The 25402-nt window shown below is 36.5% G+C and overlaps 2 protein-coding genes across 2 annotated transcripts in view; one reads left to right on the forward strand and one right to left on the reverse strand.

The window, feature by feature from the left end:
- Positions 1-2033, reverse strand: part of LOC137646685 (epidermal retinol dehydrogenase 2-like) — a 19632-nt gene extending 17599 nt beyond the window's left edge. Inside the window, exon 1 of the mRNA XM_068379792.1 lies at positions 2013-2033. Coding sequence (XP_068235893.1) covers positions 2013-2033 — 21 coding nt within the window. The remainder of the gene's footprint in view (positions 1-2012) is intronic.
- A 1909-nt stretch (positions 2034-3942) lies between these two features.
- On the forward strand, positions 3943-22645 carry LOC137647241 (epidermal retinol dehydrogenase 2-like). Its single transcript, XM_068380626.1, has 4 exons — positions 3943-4107; positions 4886-4968; positions 13146-13262; positions 21559-22645. The coding sequence occupies exons 1-4, from the start codon at positions 3970-3972 to the stop codon at positions 21704-21706; spliced, it is 486 nt and encodes a 161-aa protein (XP_068236727.1). The 5' UTR covers positions 3943-3969; the 3' UTR covers positions 21707-22645.
- The last annotated feature ends 2757 nt before the right edge of the window (positions 22646-25402 follow it).

Genomic DNA, 25402 nt, shown 5'->3' on the forward strand with positions numbered 1-25402 from the left:
CTAATGTAGCTCATTTAAAATAAAAACTTTTATAAAATTAGTATACTTAATGTAGCTCATTAAAAAAAAAACTTTCTATAAAATTAGTATTCCAAATGTAGCTCATTCAAAAAACTTTATTCAATTTAGTATTCCAAATGTAGCTCATTCAAAACAACTTTTATAGAATTAGTATACCTAATGTAGCTCATTAAAAAAAAACTTTCTATAAAATTAGTATTCCAAATGTAGCTAATTCAAAAAAAAAAATTATTCAATTTAGTATTCCAAATGTAGCTCATTAAAAAAAAACTTTTATGAAATTAGTATTCCAAATGTAGCTCATTCAAAAAACTTTATTCAATTAAGTATTCCAAATGTAGCTCATTCAAAATACTTTTATAAAATTAGTATTACAAATGTAGCTCATTCAAAATAACTTTTATAAGACACTAATAGAATCTATCCAATTTGCAGGTCGATATTCTGGTCAACAATGCAGGCATTGTCACAGGCAAAAATTTCCTGGAGGCTCCAGATCACCTTGTGGAACGCACATTCGATGTCAATATTATGAGTCACTTTGGGTATGCATTTTGTTTACTGTTTTTAGACAGTTTGCCAGCGTTAGACGACAACTTAATATATGTAGCATATAACTTTTATCCATATGTAATGTATATGATTAAAGCACCTATTTTCCAGAAAGGCTTAAAATAGTCTGCAATTCGTGTGTTGTCTATGTAGAGTGCTATTTTTGTTGTGTGTGCATGTATCATAAAATATGTTGTAAGTAATGAGACTTGTATCTCTTGTTGACCAAGATTTAGCCTTGCTATATATTTGATTCAATTAATAACGATTGTTTCTTACAATTTATAGTTTCGTGCATTGAATAAAAAAGTTTAAAGTCTCAGGGAAAATTTAGTAGAGGGAATTCTAAGATATATTGGTGACCTTCCATACTTCATTGAAAAATGATGTCTGTGGGACTGGAGAATCATTTGTTGCTACCCATGACATCTTGAAGCCAATTGATGGTCTCACACAAAGTTTTCTTAGCCAAATTTTTCTCCTTTATTCTACCATATAAGGATTTCCAGCTTTTTATCCGGTTACATTGCATTGATTGTTGAGGATGCAACATCAGGTTCCTTCCATATCTCTTCCGGCGTCAATGACCTTAGATGTCAGGATGCCTGAAAACTTTAAATCAATCAATCAATCAATCCATATCTCTTGTGGTACAAGTGTTCTTTCACTTATTCACTTCATCCTTTCTATCGATGGCTTTTCCAGTGTACCTCTTCTATTAAAGCAGTTGTTAACTTCTTAGATCTCCATATTTCTTCATCATTTTCCTCTGTGCTCACTTCTGTTAATTAAACTTTATCTAGAATTGCCATATCTTGACTGAATTGAGGGTCTTGGCTGATTTAGGATTTTGTAACCGTCAAATTTAAGGTCTCCTGAACGTTTTTTTTTACAATTCTTAAATGATTTGTATTAGAATCCAATTCTGTCAGATTTCTATCTGTTTTTGGCGACGAGGTTGCTTCTAACTTGCCTCGGAGAGATCTCTTTTTTGAACTGTTAAATCATAAAAAGATGGGTTGTGTTGTTTAGGTGTTTTTTGACATTATGAGACCTTATTTGTCCCTGTTGGGAATCTTGTTCTCATATTGTTTACCTCTTGGATGAGACTGAATCTATGGCAATTCATTTGGTCAGTGATACTCCCCCCGTTCTTGCCAATCTTCATCCTCAGTGACACAAGGTGACCTCTTTTGTTCCCTTTTCTTGATAAACTATTTCGGAAAGTTCAGTTTACGTCAAAATGGAAAATTTTTGCATTTCAGATGACTTCGTAACATCCACATTCCAACATTTATTTTGTGAAAATTGGTAATCATCAAATTAAAGTTCGATCACAGTTTCTTTCCTTCTAATGTCATTATTTTGGAATTCTCTTCCTGCTTCCGTTTTTCTAGACTTGAAACAATCCTTCCTTTAAGGGACAGGTCCATCACTACCCCTTTGGGTACGTCCACCATTATCTCTATATCTTGATTATTTATGGTCTGACTTGTAGAAAATAAAATATTTGGTCGTTCATCGTATTTAGTTTTGCTTTAAGAAGAAATGAGATGTCTGTTTTAAATTGATATGTATATTTTATATCCTTTCTTACTAATCAATGGAATGCACATCATATAATCTAATCCTACGGTACCAACCAAACTCGTTTGAATCCCTCGTCAGTCTAGGAGGAGCAAGGAGAAGAAAAGTCCCCCCCCCTTTTTTTTTTTGCTACGCCCTAAAATTGGGGGAAGTACCTTGGTAGAGAGAAGTTTTTGCCTGGGTATTTATAAGCGCATATAGTGTACAGTATATCTCGTGCAAAATTAGTTTTATGACAAGCAACTAATTCTAGGCAATAGTTTTTGTGAAAAATACCCTTGTTATGCAATTTGTTTACTGTATCTTCATTTTTTTTATCTTTATCTGGCATATACAGTATTGTTTACAGACTTGTTTTGCTGGGGAATTACATCATTACCTTGTGTTAGAGAGAGAGAGAGAGAGAGAGAGAGAGAGAGAGAGAGAGAGAGAGAGAGAGAGAGAGAGAGAGAGAGAGAGAGAGAGAGAGTACAAGTACGTATCGCATAACCTTATGGTTAACCTCAGTTATGGCCATCTCGGGATCAATTTGTGACAAACCACAGGTAATCATCCCTCGATATTCATTGAATAAAGCAGAAAATAAGTCTTCATTTTTAGAAAAGCTATAACTGATATGATGAAATGAGATAAAGAAGGTTAGTGCAAGCTTATCAAAGATATAAAAGATGCCTTGAACACACAAAGTCAGAATTATGCAACACTGGCAGCAACATTTGACTTGGTACTGAATAGTATTTTAGATTATTTATAAGTACTGTATAAGTTACCTTTTGATAGATTCATAGAGTGTTTAACTAGATCAAAGAAATTAATGTTTTAGTTCTCTTAAGTGTGACCACCTTTGACCTGACACCTTCATCACAGACATTATCCCTTTAAGCACCATTGAATATATCTACGTTCAGTAATTTGTACTCCATCACCATTGGATGTTTTTTATATTCAGTAATTTCCAATTTTTTCTCGTATTTAATGCAAATAGAAATTTTATATAATCCGTAAAGTTATATAAATCAATGGAAAGGAAATTTATTTAGGTTTTTGATGATAAAAGTTTCAAATTGCTATAACCAAGGGTTTACAGCTACCGAACGGGGACCATTGTCTCCTAGTGAGTGGTTTAAGCGAAAATTAATCAAGTAAAATATCCCCAAAAAGGGCTTGGCACTTGGTGATAAAATATTTTGGTAAAGGTTGGGATTGAAAGGCTTTAGTTGATATTTAATTTGCAGTACAAATTTTTTTTGCCTGATGAATACTTTCAGATAATGTTTTTGCCTGATGGACACATTTAGATCTTATCCTTTAATTGTAATAGTAAAAATTGTGTTTGCCTTTGTTTTCAGAAAAGAAAAGATCTGCCTTAGCTGGAAGTTTTTTGTTTTAGAATTTATACTTTATGGAGACAAATAACTTATCTTGTTGTAGTAAGTTTACCAATGGTGAAGAAAAAAGTTTTCATATTTCCCTTGGCTTACCCTTGTTTATATGGTAATGTAAAAACTCCTTTTCCTTTAATATTTCTAAAACTGAGCCACTCCATTTACAGATTTATAAGAAATTAATGTTTTGAATGTTTTCAAAGAATAGATATTTATTTGCACATTGCAGATAACTGTGAATATGTACAGCATATTTGTTCTCTTTATTCTCTTAATGTTGAACTAATGGTACAGCATATAGGTTACTATAATGCTGCAATGAAACTTTAGGCAAGTTGTTCATCATGTTGATTTTTAAAGAATGATTTTGGAACATCAATTCATCCTATTCCATTTTCAGACCGTGAAAGCCTTCTTACCCGATATGATGGCCTCCAACAAAGGGCATGTGGTAACTGTAGCCTCCCTAGCTGGGCTTGCTGGTGTCAACAAACTGGTCGACTACTGTGCTTCAAAGTTTGCTGCTGTTGGATTTGATGAGTCCCTCAAGTTGGAACTTATGGTAAGAGATTTGTAAGCTTGCGTTTTTTCAGAAGCTTCTAGATCCTTTGATTCATGGAATTATGTCCCTTCTTATTAGCATACAGTATAGCTTATTTTATTCTACTTACTCTGGTACGTCTCAGTCTCAATTTAGTTACACATTGCATCTTGCACATTACAAGTAAAGTACTTGATATTACAATACAGTAATTCTTTCGTCAATTTTTTTTCTTATTTGGATTGGTGACGAGCATCAGAGTATAAAACATTATGACAAGGTTTATTAATGTTATCAAGATGCATTAAATTCCTAGTTATGTATTTTTGTAATTTACTTTTACCCCTTTCATTGATGAGTTATTCAGAAATGTGCAGTATTCTACTTGTAAACTTCATAAGAGCAGAAATTTAATTAATTTTTGTAGGAATGTGTCACACTTTTAAGAGGTTTTAATCCTATCAGGTTTTGGCCATTGGACAGTTTTGTGTTTTTATTGTGCACCTCAAAATTACTAAGTTTGATTCCCTTAGAAACAGTTCCCTGTTAGTTATGAAGTTTTTTAAATGATCGATTCTTAGTTTTGGTTGGGCATATCCTAGACAAGCCTGGATTGTATTACAGAGGATGTCTGCACAAAATATTTATAAAAAGTTGGTCACATTTTTTATGAATGATTTAATTTTTGCACCATAAGCTACAAAGTTCAGAACAGAATGTTGACATCATGAGAATCTGAAAGATTACTGCACGTATACGACTTTAACTTTGTAATGAAAAAATTTCATTCGGTTTACAGGTTAATGGTTACAATGGCGTGAACACCACTGCTATCTGCCCTTACTACATTAACACTGGCATGTTTGATGGAGTTAGGTCCAAGTATGTTGACTTACTGCTTTATTTATATTGGAATGCTTAAGAATTTTTGTTAGATGTTAAGAATACTTGGTTCATCTAGATTTAAATATTGTAAGTAAGTTTGGGATAATGATAAATGGGAAATAGTTTTAAATGTTTAACAAAATATTCTGAACTGGAAGTTAGAACGAAAAAAAAAACTATCTTTAACTGATACCAAAACATCACTTTACGTTTAAAAAGTTCTTTCTTCTCAGTCCCACAAGTAAAGCTTGTATCTTATGTTTAAAGAAAAAAGAAAATTATTGTAATGTACAGTAATTTTTAGTGGATAAAACCGGGGCTGAACCAGATGGAGAAGTCCTTATGTCTTATAATTATCCATTTGCTTGCTGCAAATTAGAAATCAAAATGGCTGTAAGTCGATACTGTACAGTTTTTATTCGTGCGCTCGATTCTGCTCTTAACCCTTTTACCCCCAATGGACGTACTGGTACTTTTCACAAAACTCATCCCTTTACCCCCATGGATGTACCGGTACGTCCTTGCAAAAAACTGCTAATTACATTTATTTACATATTTTGGATAACTTTTTGAGAAACTTCAGACCTTTTCCAAAAGAATGAGACCAACCTGACCTCTCTATGATGAAAATTAAGGCTGTTAGAGCAATTTAAAAAAAATATATTGCAAAATGTGCTGGAAAATGAAAATGCCTGGGGGCTAAGGGTTGGAAAGTTCCAAATACCTTGGGGGTGAAAGGGTTAACTGATATAGATTGTTTCCAACCTACATTCTTCTGGATTTACATTTGCAGAAATTTCTGAGAATTATCCAAGCGAAAATTGATAACGATTCTACTTTGTACATAAATCTATCAAAAATAGAATAAAGGAAATTTAGACTGATAAGAAAAAAGGCGCTCAATTTTTCAACAATGATTTAGTATTATTAGACTACCTACAAAATTTTTACACTTGAGTAAAGACTAAGAGGATTTAATTTTAGACTTTTACTCTATGGTTGAATTGGAAAATCAGAAAGGACATGAGAGTTGATTCCTTGCATATACGTACAATCCCATGTCTACCGAATAAGGACAAGATTATGATTAGGGTACAGTGCTGTATAATGAATAACACTAAAGTTTATTTTAGAGTATTTGAAAAATATACTGTAGTTTCACTAGAGAAAATGTATTTTAATCAAATATTATAAATTGGTTAATTTTAAATATTTAACTTAGCCGGTGAATATATAATAGCTGCAACTCTGCGGCTCGACAGAAAACACACTCAAAAAACTCGCGAGCGATCGCTATGAAGGTTGCGGGTGTGCCCACCAGCGCCAACTGTCGGCCAGATACCACTCTTGTATGTAAACAAAACCTTCAATTCTTCTCTGTCGACGTTGACGACAAGACGTATTCATACTCGCTGTAGAACCTGGAGTTTTCTTAACATATTTGGTGAAGTACTTCATTTTGGTTTGAGCTTTCGCAGTACAGGTGTTTTATCTTCAACTTAAATCTTGAACTCGTTTTTGGATAGATTTAATTTTTGATGACTTTGGATTGTTTTTTGGACTTTCCTTGACTTTTAAATGGCCGACCCTTCCCTCAGTACGGAAGTGTGTTTAGGCTTTTAGCAATTATCTTATCACGTTATAAATTAATTATAGATTTTCCTCTATATATTTTATTTTTAAATATTTAACTTAGCCGGTGAATATATAGCTGCAACTCTGTTGCTCGACAGACAAACTGTACAGAAAAAACTCGCCAGCGATCGCTATACAGGTTGCGGGTGTGCCCAACAGCGCCATCTGTCGGCCAGATACCAAGCTCTATGTAAACAAAGACTCAATTTTCTCTCTGTCGACGTGTCGACAAGACGTACTTTACTCGCTGTTGAAACCTGGAGTTTTTCCCATCATCTTTGGTGAAGTACTATATTCTGGTTTGAGCTTTCGCAGTGCAGGTGTTTTATCTTCATCTTAAATCTTGAACTCGTTTTGGATAGATTTAATTATGGTGACAAAGAGAGTATGGACTTTCTTTCACTTTTAAATGGCCGACCCTTCCCTTAGACGGAAGTGTGTTTAGGCTTTTAGTAATTATCTTATCACGTTATAAATTAATTATAGATTTTCCTCTATATATTTTATATCTCTCCGCCTTTATTAGGCCTCTTCGATTAACTTTCCATTTATTAAACATATAAAAATAAATTTTAATGTTTTGTTTATATGCGACCTTTCCTGAGAGTAGGCGGTCCTAACTTGGAAACCGAAGTTAAACAACGTTGAGCCCTTTGCAATCGTAAATAGCTTTTAAAGAGCTAATGATTTAAAACCTTTTAAATGAATATTTTTAATAAATATTTTATGAAAGAATTTCTTTGAATAGTCTTCGTACTGTTTTCAAAGATGAACTAACGTTTAGTTTATTTATACTACGCAGTTTGCGCTCTATCGTTACGATAGAGAGAGAGAGAGTATCACGGTTTCACTTTGCAGAAAGAGTAAATCGATTCTGACGTTTTGTTCATTCTTCTTTCAAAGCTTAAATGTTTTAAATTCTATTTTAAAGGAACTTTTTAATTTCCTTTGGTCAAATAACCTGTTTTTTTGACGAAACGTTAGTGGGCTCTTCTCTTAGGTGCGAAATCAAGAGAGAGAGAGAGAGAGAGAGATAGAGACGGAGGGAGAGAGAGGAGAGAAAACGTTCCGATCTTTATCTCGTCCCAAGCGGGTAACGTTGTTCTCGAGTTACTCTCGTCCCTAGTCTCTGTACGGGGAGAAAGGATAAAATGTTTTTAGTTATTTATTCTCGTCCCAAGGCAATGTACGGTGAGAGATTGAAAACGTAGTTTTGAATGAACTAGTGTTTAGTCTCTTCCCCAGCCACTGATTTTTTTATCTTAAAATATGTTTACTGTTTTTTGCTGGTATTAATGTGCTTGCATTATACGACTGATTTCGCAATTACAACCTTTTGATGAGGGTAGAATTGCGTGCTTCAGGTAGAAATCAGTTTTATTCATACCTAATGTGAATTGTTAAAAAATTCGATTTCAGTGAAATAAGTGCAAAACAGAAAATCGTAGTGATAAAGTGATATTGCGCAAAGTGTTATCAGTGTTGCGACCGAGGGTTCGTCTGTTCGTGCCTGTCGTTCGCCTAGTCCGGGACCTCTTGCAAGCTCCCAAGCCCAGGGGAGAAGTAATGTCGTACGACTTATGGGTTCGAGAGGCCTTGATCAGCGAACAGACGTTCCCTCTATGGTATCGGGTGTATCTTACCAAGATCACCCCTACCATAAAGCGAGAGAGACGATTTTCTCCTCGTCATCCGAAGGCTTTTCGCATAAGAAACCGTGGAACAAGGTTTCGAGGCCCTTTAAGCGAAAGTCAGTCCTTTCAGGACAGGTCCAGCGTCCTGGTTTTAACCATTAGGACAGCTCTGACCCTATGCAGTCATCGGAAGACTACTCGCCGCCTAACAAAAGCGTAACACAGACTCCGAGAGTCTTTTTGTAGGCAAGGTTTTGCGGTCACAGACGTTACCCTCGTCTCTTACCGCAACCATTCCCGTTGATCCTAAATGGGTTGTACGGCAAGACATGCAGAATAAGCTTGCCTCCCTTATGGAAGACTATTCTGCCGATAAGTCCGTTGAGCCTAGCCGTTTATCTCCTCGAGATCCTGGCTTTCAGCCACCCTAACGTTCCTTTGTGCGTCCTGTTGACGTTGGCGTAGCCAAGTCACGTCAGTCAGGTTGTTTAGAACCACACTCGATGCGGTCTCGTGTGGATTTTCAGCCACATTTGGACGTTAGGCCACTTGCTGATGCTACTGTTGACGTTCAGGACGTTCGCTAACAATTGGAGTTGACTTGTTTTGACGCTGAGCGTCAACCTCCGCATTCTAGAGTTGTTTTGACTGCTCAGTCTAGGCGGTCAAAGCAGTCTCGAGTGGACGCTGTGCGTCCTCACGCACCTGTTGTTGTTGACAGTTCACAGACTGTCAAGCAGTTACATGACGTTGCGTCCTGGTCTCACGCACCTGTTGTTGTTGACAGTTCACAGACTGTCAAGCAGTTACATGACGTTGCGTCCTGGTCCACTACTAATGCACCAGTGCGTGTGGACTCTGCTTGTAAAGCATTGCCACCACGGTAGGTCTCTCCCTTGCTTGAGACTCAGCTATTATCGGACAAGGTTCCTTCAGATGAGGAAGTTGCTGTTCCCCCTCCTACTGATAGTCCCTTGAGGACTCTGTCAGACGGAGAGGAGCCTAAAGCTGCTTAGCCCTCTATGGACTTTAAATAAATCATGCTGATTTTTAAGGATCTTTGTCCGGATCTTTTTGTAACTGCTGCTCCTCGTTCGCCTAAACGTCAGAGCTTACACTAGGCCTAGCTACTTCGAAGCCGTTGTTTTATAAGCTAGTGCTCTCTCGCTCTTCTAAGAGAGCTTTACGTTTGCTAGGCGACTGAATTATCACCAGGAGGAGTTTGGGGGAGACAGCCTTTGCTTTCCCTTCTTTTAATCTGGCTTATAGAGCGAGAGTCTGATATGACACGAGAGAAGTTCTCGGCTTCGGAGTTCCTGCCTCTGCCCAGATTGACTTCTCAAACCTCATAGACTCTCCCTGGCGCCTGGCCATGAGACGCTCCAAGATTTTACAGGTCGACTTCACAGCTGTTTTCGAGCTTTTGAAGTTTTGCTGTACAATTATGTCATGCATAAACAAGGCTTTCAGGGATGGCTCCATGATCTGACAGCCACGTTCTCTGCAGGAACAAGTCCCTCAGGGATGGCTCCATGATTTGGCAGCCATGTTCACTGCAGGAGTACGTAAGAGGCAAGTGCGCTCAATGTGTTCATTGTCAAGACAAACTTCACGATGAAGTCTACCAGGCTGTCTTGACAGCATTTATGGAAGGCGACTGGATGGTCTCTCTCGACCTTCAGGAGGCATACTTCCACATTCCTATACACCCGGATTCTCAACCGTTTCTGAGGTTTGTTTACAGGAATGTGGGGTACCAGTTTCGAGCCCTGTGCTTTGGCCTCAGTCCTGCGCCTCTCGTGTTTACGAGGCTCATGAGGAATGTGGCAAAATCCCTCCATCTATCGGGGATCCGAGCCTCCCTGTACTTGGACGACTGGCTTCTCAGAGCATCGTCCAGTCTTCACTGTCTGCAGGATCTACATTGGACGTTGAGTCTGGCCAGGGAGTTGGGACTTTTGGTCAACCTAAAAGTCCCAACTGATCCCATCCCAGATTATTCTATATTTGGGGATGGAGATTCGCAGTCAAGCCCTGCTCGAAGTCCAACTAATGCTGAAACGAAACGTTTATTCAGTCAGGAGTTGGAACAGTCTCGTAGGGACTCTCTCATCCCTGGAGCAGTTTGTCTCACAAGGGAGACTACACCTTCTGCCTCTCCGGTTCCATCTAGCCTTTCACTGGAACTAGGACAAGACATTAGAGACGGTATCATTCCCAGTCTCCGAACCAGTAAAGGCATGCCTGAAATGGTGGGACAGCAATATCAGTCTGAGAGAGGGACTATCCCTAGCAGTCAAGAACCCAAACCACGTGTTGTCCTCAGACGCGTCGGATTTGGGTTGGGGTGCGACCCTGGACGGTCGGGAATGCTCGGGTCTGTGGACCTCAAGTCAGAAGAGCATGCACATCAACGGCAAGGAGCTATTAGCAGTCCACTTGGCCTTGATGATATTAGAAGGCTTCTTCGAAACTTAGTGGTAGAGGCAACTCAGACAACACCACAACTTTGGCGTACATCTCCAAGCAAGGAGGCACACACTCCTTCACGCTGCTCGAGATCGCAAGGGACCTTCTCTTATGGTCAAGAATTCGAGGCATCTCCCTGTTGACGAGATTCATCCAGGGGGACTTGAACGTCTTGGCAGACTGTCTCAGTCGGAGGGGTCAGGTGATACCCACGGAATGGACCCTCCACAATGACGTGGGCAAGAGTCTTTGGGCTACTTGGGGTCAACCCACCATAGACCTCTTTGCCTCCTCGTTGACCAAAAGGTTACCAATCTATTGCTCTCCAGTCCTAGATACAGAAGCAATATACATAGACGCGTTTCTACTGGATTGGTCTTTTCTGGACTTATATGCATTCCCACCATTCAACATAGTCAACAAGGTACTGCAGAAGTTCGCCTCTCACGAAGGGACAAGGTTGACGTTGGTTGCTACCCTCTGGCCCGCGAGAGAGTGGTGCACCGAGGTACTTCAATGGCTGGTAGACTTTCCAAGAAGTCTTCCTCTAACGGTAGATCTGTTACGTCAGCCCCACGTAAAGAATGTCCATCAAAGCCTCCCCGCTCTTCGTCTGACTTCCTTCAGACTATCGAAAGACTCTCAAGAGCTAGAGGCTTTTCGAAGGAGGCAGCCAGTGCGATTGCAAGAGCTAGGAGAGCTTCTACCATTAGAGTATACCAGTCGAAGTGGGAAGTCTTTCGAGACTGGTGCAAGTCAGCATCTGTGTCCTCGTCCAGTACCTCTGTGGCCCAAATCGCAGATTTTCTTTTACATCTGAGAAAGGTTCACTCCCTTTCAGCTCCCACGATTAAGGGCTACAGGAGCATGTTGGCTTCGGTCTTTCGACATAGAGGCTTAGATCTTTCCAACAATAAAGATCTCCAAGATCTCCTTAAGTCTTTCGAGACCTCTAAGGAACGTCGTTTGGCAACTCCTGGATGGAACTTGGACGTGGTCCCAAGGTTCCTCATGTCAGACAGGTTTGAGCCATTACATTCAGCCTCCCTGAAGGATCTCACCCTCAAGACACTTTTCCTAGTGTGCTTGGCTTCGGCTAAAAGGGTCAATGAACTTCATGCCTTCAGTAAGAACATCGGCTTTTCTACAGAAAAAAGCCACTTGTTCACTTCAACTTGGTTTCCTGGCCAAAAATGAACTGCCTTCTCGTCCTTGGCCTAAATCTTTTGATATTCCTTGCTTATCAGAGATCGTAGGCAACGAACTGGAAAGAGTATTATGTCCTGTTAGAGCTCTTAAGTTCGATTTAGCTCGTACTAAGTCATTACGAGGGAAATCTGAGGCATTATGGTGCTCAGTTAAGAAACCTTCATTGCCTATGTCAAAGAATGCTTTGTCATATTTTATCAGATTTTTTAATACGAGAAGCTCATTCTCACTTGAATGAGAAAGACCGATGTTTGCTTAAGGTTAAGACGCACGAAGTTAGAGATATAGCAACCTCCGTGGCCTTCAAGCAAAATAAATCTCTGCAAAGTATTATGGACGCGACTTTTTGGAGAAGCAAGTCAGTGTTCGCGTCATTTTACTTAAAAGATGTCCAGACTCTTTACGAGGACTGCTACACACTGGGTCCATTCGTTGCAGTGAGTGCAGTAGTGGGTGAGGGTTCTACCACTACACTTCCCTAATTCCAATATCCTTTTAATCTGTCTCTTGAAATGTTTTTAATATTGTTTTATGGGTTGTTCGGAAGGCTAAGAAGCCTTTCGCATCCTGGTTGATTTGGCGGGTGGTCAAAGTCATTTCTTGAGAGCGCCCAGATTAGGGGTTTGATGAGGTCCTGTTGTATGGGTTGCAACCCTTGATACTTCAGCTCCTGGGAGTCTTTCAGCATCCTAAGAGGATCGCTGGGCTCCGTGAGGAAGACAGACTTACAAGGCAGAGTAATCGTCTAAGTCAACTTCCTTACCAGGTACCTATATATTTTGGTTTTGTTATATTGATAACTGTCAAAATGAAAAAACTCTTAGCTTATACGCTGTAAACATAATTAACTCTGGTCTCTACCCACCTCCTTGGGTGTGAATCAGCTATTATATATTCACCGGCTAAGTTAAATATTTAAAAATGATATTTTAATTATAAAATAAATTTTTGAATATACTTACCCGGTGAATATATAAATTAAATGACCCTCCCTTCCTCCCCAATAGAGACGCAGCGGGACGAGAAGAATTGAAGGTTTTGTTTACATACAAGAGTGGTATCTGGCCGACAGTTGGCGCTGGTGGGCACACCCGCAACCTTCATAGCGATCGCTCGCGAGTTTTTTGAGTGTGTTTTCTGTCGAGCCGCAGAGTTGCAGCTATTATATATTCACCGGGTAAGTATATTCAAAAATTTATTTTATAATTAAAATATCATTTTTTTCAGGCTAATTCCAATCTTGAGTCCTGAGTATGTTGCATCAGAAGCTGTTGATGGCATCCTTCTCAACAAGCAAATGGTCATCCTACCAGGATTTTGCCGTCTGCTGATTATCCTGAAGCTGTACGTATTTGTGAACATTTGTTTACTTACAAAGTCTAATTTAAGATTCTCGGGTTCCAATTCTTTCGGTTATTTCTCAAGTTAATGCATAATATACAAAACAAACACTACTGTTTCTTCGATAATTTTCTTATACCTTTCGATACAGTGCATCTGTATTTCATTAGTTGAGAGTTATTGTATTATTAAATGCAAGGCGGGATAAGGTATTACACAAAACACTATGGAATGCTCAAACATATCATGTAATATAGTAAATAAGATTAATCAAAAGGTATCACGAGTATGGCATGCAGTAATTACATTGTGTTGTTGCTGCTTTGTGAATATATGCTTTTACTGTACAGTATTAGGTAAATTCTCGATTACTGAAAGAAGCTAGTGCTATGAGATTATAGTCAATACACGTAAATTAATTCTGATTACAGTAATTAGGAATTGTATGTAACTAATTTGCTTTTATTTCAGCATTGAAAGTCCCATCTACAATAGTTTATATTTAGAAAGTAATTTGCTACTTTGTCATTTAGTAATATTTATTTTAGTGCTATAATTATTTTTGTTTGGTTTATGTTAAACATATCAAGTGTTAATGAAAAGATTTTAGTGCTTAACACAATACAATTTGCTTGAAAGAAATATCTATAGACAGTGATGGATGCTTTTTGCCATCAATAGTCAGGAAGGCTTATGTTTACAGCTATCTTTCTCTTTCAGTGGAGGTTGTTTTCAACTAACTCAGCTTTTCTTTTCATTCATGATGTATTCAAAGGGCTATTTGCATGAAATCTGCAGGATATGGGCTTTTCAGATTAAACACAGGGTCACAGTATATTGTATACTGTACCCTTTTGCAATTCTTATAAAGGTAAAGGTTATGCATGGGAAACTGTTAAAACACTTCTGTCAGGACATTCCGCATTAATCCAAGCATTTATGGATCAAGCTGGTTGGTGTTTTATGGCCTCACCCATTCTTTTATAATAATTTTGTTGATGAAATAATACTATTTATGATAGTAACTATTTTCCCTTTTGAGCTTAATCCATAAATAGCAAGTGGAAGATGTTTGCTGGGGTCTCATTTTGCAAATGGAAATTGTCTTTACAGCATTCTTCCCAACAAAGCCTTAAATATCTTGGGCAAGGTCAGTGGAATTACCTGTGCCATGGAAGATTTTGAAGGACGGAAGAAGGACGACTAATATGTATCGCTTTGCAGGTTTGTAGTTGGTGGTTGGGCTAACAGGTGATGGCTCCTTATTTTTTCCTTATTCGTTATAAACATAGTAACCAATTATGCACTAATTTATTCCTTAATCTATTATTATGTAGTGCATATGGAATGATCTTGCAAAGTAAATGGATTACAGAAAATAGGATTTTTTAATGTTGGACATTTTGATAGACCTTTTATTTTGTTTAATGTATTGGCATTCGTCCATTACTGTATCTCAAAGAATTATTAAACAAACATTTTAAACAATCGCAATTCTGACATTCATCAGAATACTTGGTAGTTTTATGCTTAAAACAAATGAGCATGCATTTGTATGTCTTATGAAAGGGTTTAATTGTTTATTACATGCACTCCCATTTTTGTTTGATAGCACATCAGGGCTCTATTTTGTGAAACTGCATTTCACTAAAAGAAAAAACTTTGACCACAGTCTACAGTGTTATTTTAGATCACTTATTTTAAATACTTTAGCTACTTTATTAGAGCACTACTATGTTCTTCGTGGTGAAAAAGTGTGGATAATTCTACATTCAAATATGTTATATAATATTCCATGCTTATTTGCCACCTTTACTGCACTGCAACATTTTTGTAATTGTTTAGTGTGATCCATATAATACAGACTTGACAGAGTTAAATCCAAACTAGTAGATATAATTTCAGAGATAGATTTTCATTGAATTAAAGTAACTATTTTCAATATGCATATCTATGCCATAAGCCGGTATATTTCAGCATATGTTATGAAGTCTAACTTTAGGTTTATAATTAAGTGAAATATTGTGTGAAGGTCGACACGGTGACTTGTCTATCACTTCTGCTTTCCCTTGAACATGGTGACATTAAAGACCTAATATCTCTTTAAAAGAAGTGAAAAGTCTCCAGTGGTCTTATTCTCAAGATAGTCATGTCAAATTCACGTTTTTGTATTTGGTTGGTTTCATGAAACATTTATGCACTGTGGATAACAAAAGTGGCTATCATACGATATAGAAAAAAGGTGACGTTACATGTACATAGATTTATTTTTATTTCTATTGCAAGCCATTGATTAACATAGAATGCCGCTTTATAAAGGAAAAACCTATTTAGAGACCAAACATTACCTTTAGTCGTTCTGCCAACCAGAATGACAAAGGTAGAAAGAAAAAGGACCCGAACATGCAGCTTAGTATATTTATAAAGTCAAGTAGTCCTACTTGAAATTGTTGGTGTCACGAGAGTTGTGGATTACAAACTCTACATAGTATCAGTGATGAGTAAGTTGGAAAGGTAGATTGTTGACTTTGGACAGGTCTTTAAAAATATGAGAATTCATGTTATAGTAGTCACACAGGTGGCTGCAGCATGATGCAATGAAGAGACATTGCTACACAGCTGGTAGATAAGAATGGTATATTAGTAGAAAGCAGACTCGCACATAGGGCTTATACTACTCTGTGCATTAGAAATATTGGTACTGAAAAGAAAAATATAAGAGATTTGAGATTTTAATAAGGTGGTACCTTAGGGATCCATAGGTGGAGTAGGGTGGGAAGATAGTATTATGAATGAAGAATTAGTTGATTGTTATGTTGTCCAGAGGCTGGAAAAAGATTGAGATGTTTTAGCCATGTGTTAAGATGCAAAATGATCAGTTGGTCAGAAAAGTATTTGATATGAAAGTGGCAGGGCAAAGACCTGTTGAAATGCCCAAGAAATCATGGAAAATGAGCATAGTTGAGCACGTAGCCTTCTTAGTCCAAGAAGGCAGACAACAGGACAAAAGATGTTGTAGAGAGCTCATTCCATGTCTCTGTAAATAGAAGAACTAACATAATGCTTATGAAGATGAGGATAAAAATACAAAAGGAAGCTTTTAAGTCAATAACTAGTGTATGATAGAAGTCATTAAATTAGTCAAAATCTTGCCAATTGAAAAAGGAAAACATGAACAGTGGTAGTATATATGTTGCATAAGAATTTTCATAATTCTGACCCTCCTTTACATTCAGATTTTCCTGGACAGTTCCATCCTGTTTGTAATACTAGGCATGCAGTTAATTCTAATAGTCAGGCTTCCTCCATCATGAGGCTCAATGCTACTCAGTATTCTAGAGGTTTTATTCCAGCTGTGACCAAGTTGTGGAATGATCTTCCTAAGTGGGTAGTGGAATCAGTAGAACTTCAAAAGTTGAAGATGCAGCAAATGTTTTTATGTTGAACTGGTTGACATAAGTCTTTTTATAGTTATATATGAATTATCTGTTTTAATGTTGTTAATGTTTTTTAAAATATTTTATTTTAATTTTTCATTACTTCTTATATAGTTTCTTTGGTTCCTTGTTTCCTTTCCTCACTGGGCTATTTTTCCCTGTTTTAGCCCTTAGGCTTATAGCATCTTGCTTTTCCAACTAGGGTAGTTGCTTGGCTAGTAATAATAGTGATAATAATATTGGTCCTTTTCTACTGGAGGATCATTTTCCAGTACTTTGTATTCATTCTTAAAGTTTAATAGTTTTAAAAAAGTCTTTCCATCCTCTTTTGACTTCATCTTTGATTAAGATGTTAATCTTTGATAATTCTTACATCCTACCTGTCTTTTCTTCTCTCTTCTGTAATTAATTTTCCCTACAGTGTTTGTCATCTCATACCTCTCTCTCTTGACTTCTCCCATTGCAATTGCAATTATTCTCTTTATTTTCCACTCTGTGTATATTCGTCACTAGTTTGGTAATTGTTATTGTCCCATCTTCCTGTTCTACTTTTTTTCCTTCTCATCTGTTTGAACTTCATGATTCAATTACCATGTTTCTTTTTCATGTTGCTGTTTACAATTTGGGCCTTTTCTTTCCCTTATTGTTTTCATCTTGAAATCTGCCACCACCAGTTTATGTTGAGCTACAACAGATTTATTTTGAACCTTAAAATCCATAATTATTAACTTGTTTTCCTTCCCAACCAAAATATTATTAATTTGTCTTATTTTTACCACTTTTATATGTTACCACATTGCTTCTCCTTTTCTCAAACTGTGTATTAAAAAATAGCAGATTCATAACTAGTGATAATTCTTACAATCTTGTACCCTCCTGTTTTCTTCTTCCAAAACCTCTTTCTCCATGAATTCCTTTAAAGCCATCAAGAATGTCACCTACATTGGCATTAGTGTTCCCAGATAACATCAGTATTCACTTCATGGAACTTTTTCTAAATGTCATTTTCCTCTGAATTCATCCACCTCCTCATCACTACACCCTTGCCAAGGGGCGTGTGCCGAGATAATATGCCATACACTTATTTTTCACCAACTTTAATCCCATGATCCTGTCACTGATGCCGTGTACATCTGTGCGGGAAAATAATGGCTATCCCATTTCATCTTATATCTTCCCCTGTGTAGTAAACTCAGTAGTAAACTTTATATCCATCCCCAAAGTTTCTTGCACCTGTCCATTTCCATTTAGTCTCTTGTATACATAGAATCATAATTTTCCTTCTGTCAACGACATTCACTAATTTTTTTCCCTTTCTTGTGAGACTACTAATATTCTAATCTCTAATTCTCATCTTTCCCTTTTTCCAAACCCTTACTCCTCATCAATATCTCTAGCTTTAATTGAGACATCTGTGGTACCCTTTGCATATTTTTCATTACTGTGAGGGGATACTAGAGTGCATCACTTATGTGGTATGCCTTAGCCCTATTGCATTCCATTGTAGATTTTGCTACTGTTTTTATACTGTGTTGGCTGAACCAAGCAGCAACATTCCTAATTGATCTAGGCTTGAAACTGGCAGCAAGTTGGAATGGTATGTCCCTCCACTGGCTGGTTTTTTATATACTTGCCCATTACTTCTTGAATTTCTTGCCTTCCAACATCATTACTTATAATCATAAGTTTTTATCTTACAACCCCACTATTTTCTCGACTAATTATCTAGAATACACAAAAGTGATGCTGATCAACTGACTAGAATCTGATGATCCATGAGATGCATGCCAGTATTGCCAGCCAGTAGTTGATACTCTTTTTAAATCAGGAATAAACTGTATAGAATTCGCGAAGACCACAAATGGGAGCTAATTATCAGTGCAGCTGTGCATTGTTTAACATCCTGAATATGTTTCGGGCAATAATGTTTGGCCATTCAGGCAATTATAAACTTTGTGTTATTGGTAGTAGTGAACTTCATAATCCCTTTGCTCAATTTGCTATGATTTTGCAAGAAAAGGCTTGTGTATTCTAGCTTAACATGCCGTATTTCAAACCCAGGGCTAACTCATGCTTTGCAAAGCATTTCTAGTGTACAGTACCACTCGGTAAGGGTTCTGATAGTACACAGTGCAATAGACAGTTGGAAGTCTCATCACAACCCGCACTCTCCCAAATTACTTCAATCGTGTCAGCTCTACACAACCACAGGATTCCAAGATAGAAGACCGGGTTGGTAGTTTAAATCCTAATGTCCCGCTGGCTGCTGAAGAAAATGGTCATGGGCAACCTCATAATACTGTTATTAATGATGTAACTTATTGTATGCAGATACAAAAGTTATGAATGTCTCAAATTTTCAGCTAGAGCTGAAAAACTTTTGCTTCATGTTTTGGATGACTGAAATTCAGCCTATTGCAGGCTCAGCCACTTAGCATATTTTGAATGTTCCTTACTGGGACCAAAACGAGTCCTTTCTCTATCATAGGTGCAAAGGTTACCATTGTTATTAAACAGAAGGGGGATATACTGTAGTTGAGTGACCTGGTTGAAGTATCAGTCGAGTTTTTAGAAAATTTGTTGGCAAGATGTTTCCAAATACTGTAGGTTAATTCATTTAAGTTCTGATAATGCTTATTCTACAATATCATCCAAGGATTTCACTGCTACTAAGATTATTTACTGTATACTCCAAAGTTTTTTTTTAATATTTCATCCTGTCTGTTGTTAAGACATTTTCTCTCAGCCCAGGCTGCCCAGTCATTATTTCAGTATATCTTTCTGCATTGCTGGGTTGTTTGGAATTGTTCACTTTGATATTTGTGTGCAGTATTATAAAATGACTGTTTCATACAGTAAATCGCGAGATTGTGAAAATAAGCCGGAGATTCGATGAAAAAGGACCGTAATAATGAAATTGTGATTATTCATGAAAAAGTGTTCGTACCCTGGTTCTGATCGTCTGATTGATCTCTGCTTGTACCGGAGATCCGGTGACAAAGGTCCGTCATCGTGAAATCGTGACCCTCAGCGGTACGATAATATTAACCTCAATGCTGAACGTCTGTGTTATCTCCGGTGAAGCCGGATATTCGATGAAAAAAAGGACCGTAATAATGAAATTGTGATTATTCATGAAAAAGGGTTCGTACCCTGGTTCTGATCGTCTGATTGATCTCTGTAATAACCAAGAACGAAGAATAACGACAACGTAACAAATAAACATAAAGATATAGTCTAAAACGAGCACCTTCCTGAGGCGTTTACATAACTATAACAAAGACTAGATCGATATACTTCGTCCAAATTGGACTTGCTAGCAAATAAATACCATAGTAAAAACCAATAATAAATAATGATAATAATATTGGTCATAAAACGTAAGTGATATAACCTAGATGACAGAGTACCAGATGGGCAATATTAACTTGAAAAACTACCGAATCGAACAAAACCAAAATGGCTGCCGATACCGAGGCAGGCCAACCGCTTCCAAAACTAAAATCCACAATCTTGGAAAAAGAACAAATGCCCGGTACTGAAATAAACTGTCAAAACAAACTATGGTACTTAACATTGGTAAAGGTGAAGTAGCAACGTCAGTCATGTTGAATTAACGACAATCACTTGCGATAAACACCGAACAAAATAATTAACGACTTAGCGGGCAAGTCCAAAACAGAAGGATGACCTGGAGAGCGCGAGTAGTAGGTGTCGGTGGGGTAGTCCAACTGTATTCTCTAGGGCCTGTCACGGCCCTCCCCTTTGATGAAGGGATTATCTAAATGGAAGACAGCCTGTGAATAGTGGTTTTCACGCGCCCTTTTATACACAACACCCACAAGGTAATCGCGCGAGGGTAGTAACCTCTGCATTCCATGCTTTTATCTTTCTCTAGTATATTTGGAAGATTTGTATTAGAAAAGTGTAAAGAAGGACCCTTTTCACCGGGCGTCACAGGTCTCTCCCCAGAAATAGATTTTTTATTCGTTAAAATCCCTTTTATAAGTTTATTGTAGACTACTTGTTCGAAACTTTCATTTTCATTCATTGATTTTTATGAATTTCTGTGCTATTATTTATGTACAGAACTACATACAGTACTATAAACCAGAGAGAGTAGTTAATGTGTTATATATTCTAGATGCAATATATCCACTACATCTAGATAGTTTGTCCATTCGGGAGTACGTAACTCTGACATCATTTTGAAACCTTTGACACATATCCCATTTAGTGAACATTAATTTCTATTAAATGAACATTAAAAGCTGATACAGTACAGTTTTTTCAATTGACAACACATGATTAACATCAGTGCAATATTCCCACTCACAAAGCTTGTTCTATGTCAAAGTTATTATGTACAGTACTGTAGTACATATTTGTTAATATTTTAAGATTTTGTCACTCGCTGTAAGAACATAAATATTCCCCTATTTAGAGGTAGCTTTTGCATGTAACTGGAAAACACTTTTCCATGTGAGAGCCTGGCTTGGTTTTTTTTTAATTAATTTAGTAAAGACATATTTCTGCATGCAATAAACACTTATGCCTTAAAAATAATTTAATCTGTTCTCTTAAAACTTTATTTGAATTTGCTTTGTTTTCTTTGTAAGTTACTGCAGTTATGAAGCATGTTAATAACTCAATACATGTTTGATAAAGTGAATTTTAGGGAATTTAAGATTTACTGATATATTCATGGCAGTGTATTATTTAAGAAAAAATAAAAATTCCCACTTGCTCTCCTTGAAATACAAAAAGTAAATCCAAAAAATTTGGAAAAAAGAATGTTGAAGCAAAAAATTATTTGCTTATATTTATTATAGTTGTTGTTATTATGTTAATTTTTCCTCCAGTATCTTGCCCTTGAAGGGAGGTTACATGATGTACAAAGCCTGTGGTGGCCACATGACTATGGAGGACTTCAAAGGTCGACCTGTACAAAATGGAACCAATGGACACATCAAAAAAGAGATGATGGCTGCCCAAACTCCAAATGTATAAAATTCTGAGGAGTGCAAACAAGTGATGTATATATGTTGATGTTGCTTTTCAGTATTGTTTTATAAGTCATTCAAAGTCTATTTTAGTCTTTTAACTGTGTCGTATGTGATTCTTGTGCTTTACATTTCTGAATGTAAAGCAAAGCTGTAACCGTCAGGTATTTTTACAAAACCATTTTATCTTTTCTCTGGACCAATATACATACAGAAAAGCCTGCATCAGATGTCTAGAAAATATATTACCCTTTCGAGTAACATGTAAAGGAAAAGGAGTCATTGAATTGCTGCTATTCAGCCTGATTTTTCAGGACCTCACTTGTGGGATGTTTAATGAGCTTCCGAGTTGAAGCATACCTGAGTGTGTATTAGATTTTGCTGTGCTCTTTGTAACTCAGATTTCATGATACATCAGTAATTTATTTCAAATAACAGAACCTCTTAACTTTGAATTCATTACATTATAGGAAGGACATCTTTTTAAGTTTCAATAAAAAGATGCTCTGAAATTTTCAAGCAGAGTTAAAATAGTACAGAAAATCACATTAAAATAACATTGTATGAGCAAATAGTGACTTTTTCTGAAAAAAAATCTGACTTTTAAGTCTTTTGGATATCATGCAAACTTTTATAGGCTACAGTATTCTATGTAGATACTTGATATTTTGATATGAATTAATAATTCATTGACAATAAATCATTGTTAAGATGCTTCTTGGCCAGAAGTGTTTTTGCATTACTGTGCCATTAAGAGCTTGCTTCACATTCATGTGAACATTTTATCTTTTATACATATATGATAGCTTCTGTAGGTCATATTATTGTATTAAAAATCTAGCTCAAACCCATTTTATTTCATGTGTAGACATTTTGTGTTAGTCTTTTATTTTATAAGTGATTGTATGATTTTACTATATGTAAGGCATTAAATTTATCCTGTGTGCATATTTATTTAGTGATACCCTTCATAAGAAATAATTTAAGTGAACACTGTTCAGTAAAACTACCATATGATATTTGTATTTCAAAGGAGTAAGTGACCCCTTTGAAATATTTCTTAACTCTGTAGTCCTCAGTCAAATGTGTAAAAGTTTAATTGATTCACTGAATTTTATCCTCGTAATATATCAACACGGTACATTACCTCGGTGCCCCTTTTACACAAAGTATGTCAGCCTCTCCGGACAGGAATTTGGATTTAGCGACAGTATTGAAGATATACAGAGAATGACGTTTGCTATCAGCAAGTTTACTTTTGTGCCTAGAACTTTTAACTTGATTGGAAATCATTGAAATATACTTTTCCATGAGTGGTATTGAGAGTGAAAGGCACTCCTCACAATAATTGTTTAAATCGCAGTACTCTATTCACACAAATCGTGATCTCCCAGGAATAATTCTCTTGCACATACAAGACCATGATTGCTAACTAAACTAAGGGAAGACATCTTAATGTGCAGAATATAAACAACCTGGAAAGCTTTTAATGACAGATTCTGTAACACAATACAGAGTATCTGATGCTGCTTCTTTGAGCTTCTTACCACATAGTGCTAGAAGGTTCCATTCCTTTGTTAAGGGCATTTGTTTGTAGAAACAAGGAAATGAGAGTATTTTAACCGTTTTGAAATTTTACAGTTGTATAGATTAAACGGAGCTTCTGAAGAAGCAGCAATATGAACATCAGGTGAGTGTAGAAATAGTTTTGATTAAAATTCTTTTTTTACACATTTCAAATATTTTTATCAACTCCAGTTCGGTTTGTTGAAAATGATTTTTGGGTGGCAAAAGTTATCCACCTGTATAACCATAATGGACAGCAATTACTCTTGTTATTGTTTTGAGTGATTTTATTTTAGATTAAACACTTATGTAGATCTGTATTTAATTGCTAATACTGCAGGTAAAATTTTTATATTCATGATTTAATACTCTATAGCTTGGATCTTATTTACTTTCCTCTTTATTATATATGTATAGTATTATGTAAGTGAACAGTAGTCAGATACTTTTGAATTATGAAAGTATTATTAGGTTATTTTATACAATACAGGAAGCTGCATTTGTGTTTCTTTGGTATCGTATTTTGTATTTAACCTATATTACTTAGTTTACTTTTTTGTTTCTGTATTAGGATCTTTTCTTTGAATTTTTCAATGAATTAATTTTAAAATATATATTTTTCTATTAAGCAATAACTGTAATAGGCCTATTCTTTTTTACGTCTTGACATAGCGTACATCAGTGTGCCTTATATTGTTCATCCATAGATAACAATTACAAAAATAAAATCCATGTTACGCCATTTTACATGACCTTTCGTCAGTCTATGTCGTACAGTAATGATGAAAAGGGCTAAGAAATATTTTAGATAAAATTAACAATATTAGTAAATGCACTCATCAGAAAGATAGTACACAAGTACTGTATAGCTTACATAGAATAAACAGAAAATATTAGTATACGTATATGAATGAAAACGTACGCTACGTCTGACATTATTTTGATCTTTTGTAAAGTAGTCAGTACAGGTTCTAGTGTGTACTTTTTCGTGACTAAAGCGGTGTTGGCTTTGTTACTTCAAGTCAAACAATTATTTTGTGAGTGGTTGTTAACAGGATATGCTTAATTTATAAGTGTCAAGGAAAAAATAGAAATAAGCTGAAATATTTTATTGAAACAAATTATATCAAAACAGATGCACAATGATGTGTCTAAAACTGCTTTCTGCTTGTTTCGGCTGGAAGAGGGCCTAGCTCCTGTGATCCTTAGCTATTTACTGTACAAGTGTTCTGTAGTGTTGTACGTACATGTTGAAGTTATCCTTCTGTATTTTGGAAATATTCTTCTGTATTTTGGAAATCTTTGTAGAATTTAGCCATTGCTCCCAAGAGAAGTATAGGTAGTGAATCCAAGAGGTGTGTATAGCAATGCACGGTAAATTGGATATGGAAGGTGCAACGCTGTCCACCATTATCCACGACAAGGTCCACAGTGTTCAGTATGATAATGAAAAAGCTGTCATCTAAAATGTGTACCATTAGTGTGAAGAGAGTCATAATCTATGATTAAATAGAATGCTTATCTCTTTGGATAGAAAGGAAGACAAACAAATTCCTATGAAAGAAAATGGTTATTCAAGACAAGGCCAAGTCTTCTTTGCTTGAGAACTTGTTTAAAGAATATCCTGATGAAAGGGACTCTTCATTTACCAAATTTCATGGGTGGTTTAATCGGTTCAAGAAGCTGTCTAGTCTGCACAACGTTAAAATTCAGGGAAAAGCCGCTGCTGTCAATGTTGTTGCCGAGAAATTTCACGAGACATCAAAAGAAAATCTTCGATGAAAAACTCGTCTTCAATGTCGATCAAGGTCTTGGTTTGGAAGTGAAGGTTGGATTGCTCATTTATTTCCAAGGAAGAAAAAATAATGTCAAGATACAAGGTAACTAAAGATAGGCCAATCTACTATCCCAGCCCTTGTCATTTGGATGGCTAATCCGAAAGCAGATGCCACCTTGGCCATTTTCAAATGGTTCAATGGCCATTTCATACTAACATTTAAGGAGTATTGCAGGATAAAGAAACTTCCTGTCAAGGTTATGTTGATTCTAGATAATGCACCTGGACATCCCACACATCTGAATGACTTGGACCTAAATGCGAGTTATTTTCTTGCCATTAAACACTACCTCTTGTTTA

This window comes from Palaemon carinicauda, chromosome 9, assembly GCF_036898095.1.
Source record: "Palaemon carinicauda isolate YSFRI2023 chromosome 9, ASM3689809v2, whole genome shotgun sequence".
NCBI classification, from domain to species: Eukaryota; Metazoa; Arthropoda; class Malacostraca; order Decapoda; family Palaemonidae; genus Palaemon; species Palaemon carinicauda.